This window comes from Pristiophorus japonicus, chromosome 7 (assembly GCF_044704955.1).
Source record: "Pristiophorus japonicus isolate sPriJap1 chromosome 7, sPriJap1.hap1, whole genome shotgun sequence".
NCBI lineage: Eukaryota > Metazoa > Chordata > Chondrichthyes > Pristiophoridae > Pristiophorus > Pristiophorus japonicus.
The window spans coordinates 91,755,336-91,770,484 of NC_091983.1; the positions used below are offsets into that span (position 1 = coordinate 91,755,336).

The following is a 15,149-nucleotide window of genomic DNA, read 5'->3' on the forward strand; positions in this document are numbered from 1 at the left end:
TTTAACTTGCCCAGCAAAAGTACATGATCTAGCCGTTTACTGTTTGTGGCACTCTATAGTATTTGCATATAAATAGAATTTTTCTCCTCTCGTTAAACCCCCCCCCCCCCACCAAAAAAAAATTCTAGCCCTGAAGCAATTCGTTCCATTCAGCAAAACCAAAAAAAAAATCCCAAATGATGTGTAGCTCTGTTTATTTAATAGCTTAAACTCTTACAAATGTTAAACTATTCAATTTGTTTTCCTATGGCTTGCTGCTCCATTTGTAAATTGTCTATCTGGTTGTCACAGATTTGGGTGCATTGTATATTCCTTAGTGTGCAAGCTACAACTTTCATGAAGTAGCACTATTCTTTCTCTTGCGCACAATATTTACTGGTGGGAGCTGGAGCCACCCACCCCCCCACCGACCCTGACCCAGGTGAAATTTGCAACTCTTGGGCAGAAACAGAATTTCAACTTTAGGTATGTACAGGAGGAACTTGCATCTATTTCTAAGGTTGAATAATGAATTTAATAGGTGTGTTTTTTGAGTTGTAATTTTTTTATTGCTGTCCATGCTGACCTCACTGAGGAGAAAATGGTGGCTGAAAGCTCTTGTAGCATCTCAACCATCATTTTGTGCTGGTTACTGGCTCCAGATTAGTGGGCTTGGGAGGTGGAAAAATAATTTGGTTGGTCGATGATACTCGCTGATTGGTCGCTGTGCTGACTGGAAATAGTTTATGAATGACTGGTCAAATGCAAGTCATTCACTTTTTTGTCGTAAAAATAGGTGATGTCTTTGAATAGTTATGCTATTGGTGTATGCTGAATCAAAACTTCAATTAGATAAGTGCTGGTTGCCCATAAAAAAAAATTACACTTGTGACATTAGCCAAATCTCTTTTTCAGCATGCAAATGAAGATGTAGAGAGAATGTTGCTCGGCAACAAGTGTGACATGGAAGACAAGCGAGTGGTGCCGAAATCAAAAGGAGAGCAGGTAAACTGAGTTGCTTGTGAAGTTTTCATTTTTTAATAAAATAGTCTCGTTCTCTGGGTCTACTTTCACCACACACATTCCTTGAATTTAAGAGGACAAATGCAAGACCTATAAGGCCATAGCTGGAGCTGCACATGTCACCTGCTGTTGTCTTCCTTGATGACTGCCTTCAAGGTTCCAGCTTTGGCTCGGGGGTAGCACTTGCTTCTGAGTCAGAAGGCTGTATTCATGTCACTCTCCAGGGACTTGAGCACATAATCTAGGCTGATTCTTCAGTGCAGTACTGAGAATGCTGCATTATCTGAGATGCTGTCTTTCAGGTGAGATGTTAAACCAAGGCCCCTCCTGCTCCCACAGGTGGGTGCAAAAGATACCATGGCACTATACTAAGCAGGGGAGTTTATCTCTCAACTCTCATCACAAATAACAGTATCTTGCTGTTTGTGCAACTTTGCAGTGCGCAAATTGGGTACCATGTTTCCCTATATTGCAAGTGACCGCATGCTCTCCCGTCCTTAACTCCCACTCCTCAGGTTGTATTGAAATTATGAGCTAGTTGGGGAATTACTGGCTCAAACCCATGACCACTGACTTGACCGAGCATGTTGGAGTGACTTTCTGTTTGAAGAGAATTCCTGCCATTTTTTTTTCAATTGTCCTGTGTAACTAGCAGGCAAATGCCTTGGAACAAAATTATCAGATATGGATGGCTGATGCTATGTTCTCTAAAATTTAGTGTTCATTTTTGGAGCAATGGTGACCTGGTTAAGGTGGTTTACTTTTTGACATTACTTTTATTTGTGCAATGCACTACACACTTTTCCCCCACTTGAGTAGTGGTTGGATTCCTATCCTCAAATCCCTGTCGATCCCATTGTATAACCAACTGCAAGGTAGTGTGCAAGACATCCCAGGATAATCCTATTTTGTTCCTCTGTTGCAAATATGTATCTTTCATTTTAATGCCTCTAAATGACATGGGAAATCAGTTATGTTATACTAGTCTGATTGGAGCTCTGTTTTCAATTGATTTTGCTTGATTTCTGAATTCATGCAGTACAAATTTACATTTATCACTTCAGTTTTGAAGTCATTGCCTTTTTTATAGGTGTATTTTTGCTCAAGATTGTTTTAAAAAGCTGGGAATGATTAATTCTGTACCTATGCTAGAAGAGGTTCAAACAACATTGTTAGGATTTCAGTTTCTGTTGGTTAGGGCTTCTGCCCAGCATATGTAATACATGCTCTTTAATTTTTCTCTTCTTTCCATGTTTTGTTTTATTGCATGCTTATATTTTGTGTTGTCTCTTCCTCAACCTGCAGATTGAGTGTGTTTGCTTATATTCATTTTACAGCACATGGGTCAAATGGGACTTTGGTAATCCTCTGTTGCAACCCTTAATGCTCATTCCCTGTCCATGTATTTTTCAGGCATTTTGGCTGAAAGATACATATTTGCAACAGAGGAACAAAAGAGGATTATCCTGGGATGTCTTGCACGCTACCTTACAGTTGGTTATACAATATTCTCTATATTCTCTTCCTGCTCTCTCCCTCCTCTCGCCCTTTCCTTTTCCAAGTCAGTTGGTCAGCAATCAGTTCTTGTATTTGTGCATGGGATATAAAATATATTTTTGTACTTTGGGCCTGCTGCCCACAGTCCTGAACTCAACCTATCTCAGGTTCGAGACATGTTCAGCTTGCAATAGTGGAGAAAGAAAGACTATCTTGGCTGAAAAGTAAATGAGGTTGGAATACATTTTGACTAACTGTTGAAGACTGGGAGGTGGAAGGGTTGTGTGCGTAGAACTTGACGACTGGCTGACAAGGGAAACGTCAGTCAAGAGAGAGACTGGCTAAACCTGACCAAGTTAAGTACATCTTTTAAAAAAAAAAATGGATATCAATATGCTGGAGGGAGCTGTTAGGATTTTAATTCATAATCCCAGATGCATATGTTACAATCGCTGCCACTGTTGTATAGTTCAGTCTTCCCTGCAGACAGACAAAGTTTGGAAGTCCCTAAATCTATAGCCTTGCTCTGCTTTTTTTCCTCACACATTACAGAAACATTATAGCGGGCATTACTAATTACTGTCTTTCAGATGAGACATTAAACTGAGGCCTTATCTAAGGCAGGCTTAAAAAATCTTATGGCAGTATTGTGAAGACCAGGGAGTTCTCGCTATATCCTGGCCAATAATTATCCCTCAACCATCACTCCAAAAAAAGATCTGATTGTTATCTCAGTGCTGCTTGTGGAGCCTTGCTGTGTGCAAATTGGCTGTCATAAGCCAACATTGCAACAAGTGACCACAATTACTTCATTGGTTATAAAGCGTGTTTATCCTAAAATGCACTATATAAATGCAAGCTCTTTCCTTTACGAAAACCCTGGTAACAGTATTGATGTCAAATTCAAGACTTTCTATTAATTTATATTTGTATCGATCCTGGTACATTTTCTGCTGCTTCCCCCCCCCACCCCCCCACACCTTTCTTCAGATGCCTGTGGTTGAGGAGGGGCACCCAATTATCTGGTTACTGTGCATTACTAGTGTCATGTATCTTACATTATTATATATAACTGTATCCTAACATGCTATACATGACTGTAATAAAATATGACCTGTAACCACCAGCATACCTTGCCACCAGGGGTGCACTTGCAAGAGACAGGTATATAAGGACAGGTCTCGGGTAAGTGCAGCATTCCAGAGTGACCTTGACTTCACGACATGCTTCGTGTGAATCTGTACTGAGGGGACAGGTCTTTACAACTAGAGCAATATGGGATACATACTTGCTTGGTGCTACTTTTACTTTGTTAAATGGGATTGTTTTAAATTCTTTTCTGGGACCTTTTTAAACATGGGGAGGGGTGTTTTTTCCCCTTGTGCTGGATCGAGGCATGGTTAGGTTTCTTGTGTTTTAAATTGCTGCGAGTGGGTGATGCATTGGTTGTGATGACTTTCCATGCTGACTAAGCATATACAATGTAAAGTGGTGTTTAAAATCATTACTTAAGAGGAACTTAGTCAGAACTTTAAAATAATTGCAGCAAAACAGAATAAGCACAGAAAAAATTGTACGCATTTGCCCTGGAAGAAAAAGGGAAATGCAGAAACTAAAATAGGGATATGGGAAGAGTAACTCACCAACATCTTGGCACATTCCTGTTCAAATTGGTGTGACACACACCCAGGCTACACTATCCATCATAATGCTTTACTGAAATTACAGGAGTGACACCCAGTCTAATTATCCCTAACCGATAGAGGTGTCCTGCTTGTGGAAGCAGACTTCAAGGTAAAATAGTCCTCTAATGACTATTAGCATAGTTTTTGCTTTGAGCAATATGGTTGAACACTGCCTCTTGTTAAAAATGTCAGTTTGTTACTGAACACTATCGCTGTTAAAGCAGATTGCAACATATCTGATGTCTGATAATACCTGTGATCATAGTCGCTAGGTTTATTAAATGCAAATGCATGGTGAAATAATTTAAGATGGTTTGATATCAACAAAAGCTATTGGGTGTTTTACTAATTTGTAGTTTACTTGCTGATATCCTGTATGTAACTTTGCTAATTGTGTTCCATTCTAGATTGCCAGAGAACATGGGATTAGGTTTTTCGAGACTAGTGCAAAAGCTAATATCAACATTGAGAAAGCATTCCTCACATTAGCAGAAGACATACTTCGAAAGGTAACCTATTGAAAAGACAATCTGTAATTGAGCACCTCAGAGCTGAAGAATTTCTAACTAATTTTTCAGCTGACCACTTAGAAGGATATTGAAACTTGCGAAACCAAGTTGTAGGATTGGTAAACAAGCCAATGGTGGAAAGCAAGAATTTTTTTTGAAAGTGAGATTGCAAAGCATCACGTAACAAGGTAAAAGTGAGCAGGAATCTACAACAGATATATTCCTCACTACCCATTCTAATAATGCATTGGAAATCAAGGCATTTTTGTTAGAATTATCACATTTATTGGATATGGAGATGCTGGCTGAGCGCATCCGCTAGTCTGTGTTGATAAAATCAGTACCATCCAGCTGAAATCGGCCAAACCAGTTACTTTAAACTCCAGTTATATCAAATATAAATGAAGATTCTGTAATCATTTGTGCTGGTTTAAAAACAGCGTGCTGGAAGCCTGACCTGCCTAGAAAACTGGCCATGACCCTCGGTCAAAATAATGAGCGTGGCGAGTTTCTGCCGATTGCAACTGCTTGGGCACTGTTCAAATTAAGCTTGATTTTTAGGTGCATGGGCACTAATAGGCACATTTGACATCGGTACATAGAAACAGCAGTCGGCCATTCAGGCCCTCAAGCCTGCTGTCAATCTCTGATTTACAATTAACAATTGATCAAGCATCAATTGCTGTTTTGGGAAGAGTTCCAAACTTGTACCACCCTGCAACATTGACTCTGGATCCCATGAAATCTCATGTATTCAGGTCAAGCATGGGCAAGGAAACCTGCTGATTACCCCCTACTGCCCTCTCTCAGCTGATGAATCAGTACTTCTCCATGTTGAGCACCAATTGGAAGAAGCATTGAGGGTAGCAAGGGCACAGAATGTACTCTTGGGGTACTTCAATGTCCATCACCAAGAGTGGCTGAGTCCTGAAGGACATAGCTGCCAGACTGGGCCTGCTGCAGGTGATGAGAAACAACACGGGAAAAACCTACTTCACCATGTTCTATCCAATCTCCCTGTCGCAGATGCATCTGTCCATGATGGCATTGGTAACAGTGATCACTGCACAGTCCTGGCTTCACACTGAGTACATCCTCCATCGTATTGTGTGGCACTACCACCGTGCTAAATTGGATAGTTTCGGAACCGATCGAGCAGCTCAAAACTGGGCATCCATGAGGTGCTCTGGGCCATCAGCAGCAGAAGAATTCTATTCCACCACAATCTGTAACCTCATGGCCTGGCATATCCTTCACTCTACCATTACCATCAAGCCAGGGACCAACCCTGCTTCAATGAGTGCATAAGAGCATGTCAGGAACAGCACCAAGTATACCTAAAAATGAGATACCAACCTGGGGAAGCTGCAACAGAGGACTATGCTAAGCAGCATGTTATAAATAGAGCTAAGTGATCCCACAACGGATCAGATCAAAACTCTGACGTCCTGCCACATCCAGCAGTAAATGGTGGTAGACAATTAAGCGACCAGCAGAAGGAGGCGGCTCCATGAATATCCTCATCCTCAATGATGGCGGAGCCCAGCAGGCAAGTGCAAAAGACCAGGCTGAAGCATTTGCAACCATCTTCAGCCAGAAGTGCTGAGTGAGTGATCTGTCTTGGCCACCTCCTGAGGGTCCCCACCATCTCAGTCTGTCTTCAGCCAATTTGATTCATTCCACATTGGATACAGCCAAGGCTATCTGCCCCAACAACATCCTGGCTGTCATACTGAAGACTTGTGCTCCAGAACTAGCTGCATCTCTAGCCAAGCTGTTCCAGTACAGCTAAAACACTGGCATCTACCTGACAATGTGGAAAACTGCCCAGATATGTCCTTTCCACAAAAATTAGGACGAATCCAATCCGGCCAATTACCAACCCCATCCGTCTACTCAATCAGCCAAGTGATGGAAGGAGTCGTCAACAGTGCTATCAAGCGGCTCTAGCTCACCAATATCCTGCTCACCGATGCTGGGTTCCACCAGTACCATTCAGCTCCAGACCTCATTATAGCCTTGGTCCAAACATGGACAAAAGAGCTGAATTCTAGAGGTGAGAGTGACTGCCCTGGACATCAAGGCAGCATTTGACTGTGGCATCAAGGAGCCCTAGTGCAATTGAAGTCCATAAGAATTGGAGAAAACTCCACTGGCTGGAGTCATGTCCAGCACAAAAAGCTGGTTTTGGTGGTTCAATCTTCGCAGCCTCAAGGCATCACTGCAGGAGTTCCTCAGGGCAGTGTCCTCGGCCCAACCATCTTTAGCTGCTTCTTCAATGACCTTCCCTACATTCGGTCAGAAGTAGTGATGGTTGCTGATGATTGCAGTGTGTTCAGTACCATTCTCAACTCCTCAGAAAATGAAGCAGTCCATGTAGCAAGACCTGTATGACATTCAGGCTTGGGCTGATGTGTGGCAAGAATGTTACTTGCTACTTATGTGCCAGGCAATGACCATCTCCAACAAACAAGAGTCTAACCACCTCTTCTTGATATACCACCAAAATGATAATGTTATCAGAGATATCTTCACTGCTTTCCTCCCTCAGCCACTGCACCGAGTGATTTCTCATCCTCAGTGATTTCAACCTCCATCTCAATTCATAATGCGCTCTCTCCCATGTGAATTCCTCAACCCATATTCATAGCCATCCCCTTGACCTTGCCATCTCTTGTGGCCTCGCTATTCCTATCATGTCAATTACAGATAAGGCCATCTCTAATCATTTCATTGGATCTGTCTCCACCCAACCCTACTTCCTTCTGTATCCACCCTTGGAAAAAATCTCTCTCCTCTTAGAACTGCACCTATCAACTCTCAACTGTCCAGCCTTTGGCTGTCCTTTCACCATGACATTTCTTCAGCTACTGATCTGCTCAGCCACACCCTCCAACCACCTTTGATGCCTTAGTCCCTGTCAAAACCATTACTCTCACCCTGGCCGTTCCCCAAGTACAGCCCTCATCATCACTCCCTCAAATCCAAGGGGCACAGACTTGAACAAATGTGGCAGGCAACTGGTTTAGCCATTTACTGCCAGATCTGGCTGGACCACAAGGATTTATTGGGTCCTACTATTGTCTGCAAAAACTGCTCACTATTCCAGGATCATTCTGGAATGCAACTATTCTCCTATTTTCTCCTGCTAACCGTCTTCTTAAACCACACTCTCTTGTCTCCACCCCACTACCCTCCAACAAATGTGAGGAGCTCATGGACTTTGTCTCAAAAATTGAGACCATCTGATCAGCTGCCTCTGGTAGTTCCCTTCCTTCCCCTAGCTCACTGGACCAAACATCCTGAGGCTCCCTCCTGCCATAGCCCTAAACTTTCATCTTTTTCTAGTTTTTCTCTGATTTCTGCTCTTGACCTCTCCATGCACATCTTGTCCATGAGACCCACAGCTAAACTGCTGACCACCCAACTTCCTTTTCTGGTTCCCATGTAAACAGACATTGTTAATGGTTCTCTCTCTCCTTCAAATCTGCGGTCATCAACCCCTCAAAAAAAAAAAACCTTGACCCCACTGTGCTTGCTAGCTTTCATCCCATCTCCAACCTCCCTTTCCTCATCCTTGAACGTGTTGTTGCCTCTCAAATCCGTGACCATATTTCCAGGAACTACATGTTTGACTCCCTTCAATCTAATTTCTGCCCCGCCACAGTACTGAAACGGCTCTCATCAAAGTCACAAATGACATCCTTTGTGACTGACAAAGGTAAACTATCCCTTCTCATTCTCCTTGACCTTTCTGCAGCCTATGACAGTTGACCACTCCATACTCCTCCAATGCCTCTCTTCCATCGTCCAGCTGGGTGGGACTGCACTCGCCTCGTTCCATTCTTATCTATCTAATCGGAGCCAGAAAATGTTCTGCAATGGCTTCTCTTCCCATGCCATTGTGACCTCTGGTGTCCCCAAAGATCTATCCTTGATCCCCTCCTATTTCTCATTTATATGCTGCCCCTTGATGACACCCAGCTCTACCACTCCACCACTTCTTTCGACCCCTCCATGCTCTCAATTTTCCGACATCCAGTACTGGATGAGCAGAAATTTTCTCCAATTGAATATTGTGAAGACCGAAGCCATTTCCCACCACAAACTGTTCCCTAGCCACTGACTCCATCACTCTCCATAGCATCTCTTGGAGGCTAAACCAGATTGTTTGCAACCTAGGCGTCCTATTTGACCCTAAAATGAGTTTCCCACCACATCCGCAGCACAACTAAAGCTGCCTATTTCCACCTCCGTAACATTACCTGCCCTTGCCTCAGCTCATCTGCTGAAACCCTCATCCATGCCCTTGCCTCTCGATTTGACTACTCCAATGCACTTCTGTCTGGCCTCCCACATTCTACCCGACATAAACTTGAGGTCATCCAAAACTCGACAGCCCGTGTCCTAACTTGCACCAAGTCCCAATCACCCATCACCCCTGTGCTTGCTATAACTTACATTGGCTGCTTGTTAAGCAATGCCTTGATTTCAAAATTCTCATCCTTGTTTACAAATCCCTCCATGGCATCACCCCTCCTATCTCTGTAATCTCTTTCAGCCTCAACCCAATGAGATGTCTGCGCTCCTCAAATTCTCCCCTCTTGAGCATCCCTGATAATTGCTCAACCATTGCTTTGAGCTGCTTGGGGCCTAAGCTCTGGAACTCCATCCCTCAACCTCTCCGCCTTTCTCTCTCTCTCTCTCTCTCTCTCTCTCTCTCTCTCTCTCTCTCTCTCTCTCTCTCTCTCTCTCTCTCTCTCTCTCTCTCTCTCCCCTTTACGATGGTCCTTAAAACCTACCTTTTTGACCAAGCTTTTGGTCATCTGCCATAATTTCTTGTCAAATTTATTTCTTTTGTCTTATAACACTGTTGTGAAGCACCTTGGGATGTTTTACCAAGTTAAAGGCACTATATAAATAAAGTTGTTGTTGAATCTCCCACCATCAACATCCTGGGGGTCACCATTGACCAGAAACTTAACTGGACTAGCTACATAAATACCATGGAAATAAGAGCGGTTCAGAGGCTGTGTATTCTACAGCAAGTGTCTCATCTGACTCCCCAAAGCCTTTGTACCATCCACAAGGCACAAGTGAGGATTGTAATGGAATACTCTCCACTTGCCTGGATGAGTGCAGCTCCACCACTAGAAGCTTGACACCATCCAGGACAAAGCAGCCTGCTTGATTGGCACCCCATCCACCACCTTCAACATTCACTCCCTCCACCACTGTCGCACTGTGACTGCAGTGTGTAACATCTACAAGATGTACTGCAGCAACTTGCCATGGCTGTTTTTGCAGCACCTCCCAAACTGAGGACTTCTACCACCTAGAAGGACATGGACAAGGGCAGCAGGTGCATGGGAGCACCATCACCTGCAAGTTCCCCTGCAAGTAACACACCATCCTAACTTCGAAATATATCGCCATTCCTTCATCGTTTCTGGGTCAAAATCCTGAAACTCCCTAACAGAGCTTCTTCACTGCGAGGACTGCAGCAGTACAAGATGGCGGCTCACTGCCAGCTTCTCAAAGGCATTTAGGGATGGCAATAAAAGATGGCCTTGCTGGTGACATCCACATTCCATAATAAACACTTTTTTGCCTACATTGAAATCCATTTGCCACAGTTTAGCCAATTCACTTAGTATCCCGTAGTAATTTTATGCTTCCATCTACATTGCCTACAATTCCACCTATCTTTGTGTCATTGGTAAATTTGGATAAATGACTTTCTATGCCATCGTCTAAGTCATTAAAAAATACTGTGAATAGTTGGAAGTCCCAACACAGATCCCTGTGGGACACCACTAGTCACCTGCCAATTTGAGTATATCCATTTTCCCTACTGCCCGTCTTGTCACGTAGCCAATTTCCTAACCAGGTCAATAATTTGCCCTCAATTCTGTTGGCTTCTACCTTAGCTAACAGTCTCTTATTTGAGACTCAAATGCCTTCTGGAAGTCCATATCAATAACATCCATGGACATAACTCAGTCCACTACTTAAGTCACCTCTTCAAAATGATTTTGATATCCCTTGCAAGTTTCATTTAATACACTTTTTTTTGTAGCTCCTACTATCTGTTTTGTGACCTATTTGTTACATTTTAAATATTTAATTTACTAAAACTGACTATTGTACATTAATGAAACTAGTAAATGCTTCAGTATAGTTTTTTTAAAGTTTTGTCTGGCATAATCTAGCTTTGACAAATCCATGCTGGCTCTCTGATCAACTGAAACATTTCCAGGTGTTCAGTCACCTTATCCCTAATTATAGACTCTAGCAATTTCCTGACAACAGATGTTAGGCTAACTGAATCAAGAGAACTTTGGAAGATTATAGTTGGGGAATCTGCAATGTACTCATTTCCTTTAGAACCCTGGGATGGAAGGCATCTGGTTCTGGGGATTTATCATTCTTTAGTGCCATTATTTTCTTCTTTACTGTTATTTTGCTTGCATTAATTTTGAGTCCCTGCCCCGATTTAATTTCCATGGGATTTCTGGCATGTTTTCGTCTTCCTCTACTCATACAAAGTAATTATTCAACATTTCGGCCATTTTCTATTGATATCACCACTTTCAGTTTTTAAGGGGCCAACATTGCTCCTGACTACCCTCTTTCCTAATATAATTGTAAAAAGAATTGTTGCTTTTGATATCCCTTGCAAGTTTCATTTAATACACTTTTTTGTAGCTCTTACTATCTGTTTTGTGACCTATTTCTGTTACATTTTAAATATTTAATTTACTAAAACTGACTATTGTACATTAATGAAACTAGTAAATGCTTCAGTATAGTTTTTTTTAAGTTTTCAGGTGATTTGAAATAGTTACTTGCAGATGTTTGGACTAGACGTATTTTGTTTTGTGATAACCCCATTTTCAGCTGTATTTATAAAACTGCACCAGATTACCACTCAAATGGAAGATTTTTTAGTTTGTGATTATACAAATAAGTTTTATGGGAACTTAGACCATAACTTCCCTTCAGAAAACCAGTGTAATTTGTGCCCAGATTGCCGTTCATGCCCAAAGCGGAAACTCAATACCTCTATCACGTCCAACCAATGCAGAGCAACATTCCACAAACTCAAGTGGATGTTGAACACTACATAGCTGGAAGTGGTGACAAGATTGCACTTGGAGTACTGCATTTGATTCTGGTTATCAAGGTACAAGAATGACTGTTCAAACAATCAGTATAGTGCAGAGAAGGGCTGATCCCTCGTGTTCAAGGGCTGAACTCAGGATTGCAGAGACTCCAGCTTTTTGTCCTGAAGAGGCACCTGAGAGATAACGAGGTATTGAAGGTATTTGCAGTAAGGGAATATGGTGAATTTGGAATATTGCTTTAAATTAAATTGGGAGAGTCTGACGAGGATTCAAACTACGGAGGTAAATTTAGTTTTGATGTCAGGAAATAATTATTCACTTTGATCAGTATGTAGAATCGACTTCCAGATAGACTCGTGAAACCAAAATCTTTTAATCATTTAAGAAACAATTGGACGCTACAATGTGTGAACTGTTGGGGGTCTCTGAATGAATCAATTAAGATGGGGCAAATGGCATTTTTTATCTGTAATTATCTTATGAAGTGTACCAGTTTTTGTGTGTGCAAGTAAGGGATGTGTATTTGTTCAGACGTTTCAACTAGAAATGTTTCATGTCGTTTGGTGCTGTCCTTTGACATTTCTTTTCCTATTACTCCACAGACTCCTGTAAAAGAACCTGACAGGGAAAATGTAGATATCAGCACTGCAGGTGGTGGAACAGGACTGAAGAAATGCTGTAGCTGAGCGATCTCTGGATATCCACTTTATGCATTCTATCTGAAATGTTCTTTCCCTTTAAAACAGAAACAAAATTCTCATTACCCTTAGTTCTTGCATCTTGCCTGCTTGACACAAAATTTTGAAAACCTGTATAGAATCATGTCTGTGACTTGTTGTCTCATTTTAAATGTGCGTGCTCAACTCACTACATTTGGTTGTATTATAGTTAAATTCATTATCAAAGTAACAATGGTTTCAACTCAGCAAATTGTATAAGAATAAAAGTTAGAATTAACAAATTTTTGTACAACAGTGGAATTTTCTCTTGTATAATGTACTTTTTAATTTGTACATTTGTGCAAAAAGTGAAATTCAAGGCACCCATGTAGACTGCTTTCCTTTTGTAGGTGGGATTTGATTTTGTCTTGTGCCTTACTTGAAAACAGGCGTAACTGAACGACTGCTGAGGCAGAAGACCAGTTCTCAGACTTGGCTGTTTTAGTATTTACTTACTGTGATACAAAACCATTACAGCTGCCAATGTCTGAACACAATTTATTTTTGTGGTGAACTCCAGTATTGATCAACATTTCCTGGTTATGCAGACTTTCTTGTTTTTTATGCTATTCCATTGAGGAGGAAATTGGAAATTTATTAATGCATGTAATACTGCTGCATTTTTTTAATTTAGGGTGATGTGGTTCTCATTTCTTTAACTGTGCAGTTCTCCATAATTTGGGCCACTGAAGAAAAATCTTCAGGATAACTATTCAAGTGATCTTCAGTAAGGCAGTAGAAAGTATCCTGATGAACTAGCAGTTCTGCAACCTGAAATGTCCTTTTGTCTGCTGCCAAAACAGCGTGTCACATTTACCAGCAGCTCCAGGTATCTTGTGATTGGCCTGTTGGTAATCAGTGTTTTCCCAGCCATTGAACATTGTTTTGTTAGGCTTTGCTATATGCTCTGCAGCTTCCAAATAGCCAAACGTGTTGTTTTCTAGTTGCTTGATCGTAATTTTTTTTTAATATCCCTTCCTTTTTCTACTCTTCAGATGGTTTCGGAACAGACTTTCTTGGGAGTTTTGCAAGCAATATAGTTCTAACATTTTTGAAAGGCTGCTTCCTGTTGAAATGGATGAGAAAGTTAAATGTGTAAATGTTGGGATTACTGGTTGCGTAATGTGAGGACATCAAAAGCATGTTTCAGGCAGTGCAATTGCTGCCTTTTCTAGATCGATCAATGCATTTGAAATTGACGAACCAAATTTTGGATCTTGGGCTATACTGAAATGGTTACGTTCCTGATATATTGAGCACAGACCTTTGTAGTGTAAATTGCTTTCACTTTAATTTTTCTTATCCCGCACTGAACATAAGGGAATATACAAAGTAACCAATGTAATCAGTTTTTTGTTTACGCTGATGGGGCTGTTGCCTAATATAGTGGTGCTTAGCCTTTATGTACAGTTCTTTGGGATCATTTGTAAACCTTGTGACGACCAACACAGAATTGAATAAATCTCATTAGCAGTCCATTCCAGTACTGGAGACTGTAGTTTAATACTTCTAATGTTACTAAAATTGTCAATAAAATATTTCTAGATGTTTACTGTTATGTTACTGTTGAATCTTGGGAAAGTAGAGTATTGTTGGCTTGTATATTTACCCATATTATGCTGGTAAATCAAAAGAAATATTAAATGCAATGAATTAAAGTCATTTGAAATTGGAATATATTCAGCAGAATATATTATTTTGGCCTGATGAAAGTACTAGTTTTACTCTGCTTAAGAGCATGTTTAACTGCTTGGAAATAGAGCAGCAATCTATACACATGGTTGAATCGTTTTTAGGTAACCACCAGTTTCTCACTATTTGCTGTGTCTTGCTGCTCAAATTTCATAAATCATCTTGGTCATTCGTGTATTTTTACTTTTAATGCACTTGGAGGCTGTAGAAATGAAACCTCTCTGTCACTGGGCTTGAGTTGCTCCTATTTTTTGGAGCAACTAGTTTCGTATGGAGTATCTTAGCGCAATTCTAGACATTTAGTTTGCTCCAATTCTAGTTAGTTAGAATAGTTTTGTTTTAGTAGTTTTTTTTTCAAAAGGGGGTGTTACCAGCCACTTGCGCCTGTTTTGCAAGTTTAGGCAGCGAAAAGTTACTCCAAACTAACTTGGAACGGAGTAAGTGTCGATTTTTGTACACCCAGAAAAACCTTGCCTACACTTTATAAATTAGGCGTAGGTAGCGAGAGATGGGGGGGGAGGAGAGGGAAGTTGGGGGATTTTACAAAGTATGAACGCTTCACTTTTACCAATAAAGAGCTATCAATAATAAATGATTTATCTATGATTTATTGGTTGATTTATTCCCCAAAAAATTAAATTAAAAAATCAATCAATAAATAAATTGTTTCTACTCTCTTACTGCAGCACCGGGAGCTCTCTAACAGCCTGCTGAAGAGATGCTTGAGCGGGGCCCGCTGCTGCCGAGGAGATTTTTTTTTTGCCTTTACACTCTTTTAAAAACCCATACAAGAAGGCTGGATGGTATTCTTCTTCTCTTCCTCTCGTTCATATTTTGCTGCTTCTGCCTCATGTCGCTTAATCAAAACCTCCCCTTCTGCTTCAGCACCTTTTTATGTGCGTTTTCTTGTTTTCTCTG

General features: G+C 41.1%; 1 protein-coding gene across 1 annotated transcript in view; it reads left to right on the forward strand.

Moving 5' to 3' along the window:
* Positions 1-14,214, forward strand: part of rab10 (RAB10, member RAS oncogene family) — an 81,105-nt gene extending 66,891 nt beyond the window's left edge. The window contains exons 4-6 of the mRNA XM_070885136.1: positions 895-984; positions 4,592-4,693; positions 12,423-14,214. Coding sequence (XP_070741237.1) covers positions 895-984; positions 4,592-4,693; positions 12,423-12,506 — 276 coding nt within the window. The 3' untranslated portion in view covers positions 12,507-14,214. The remainder of the gene's footprint in view (positions 1-894; positions 985-4,591; positions 4,694-12,422) is intronic.
* The last annotated feature ends 935 nt before the right edge of the window (positions 14,215-15,149 follow it).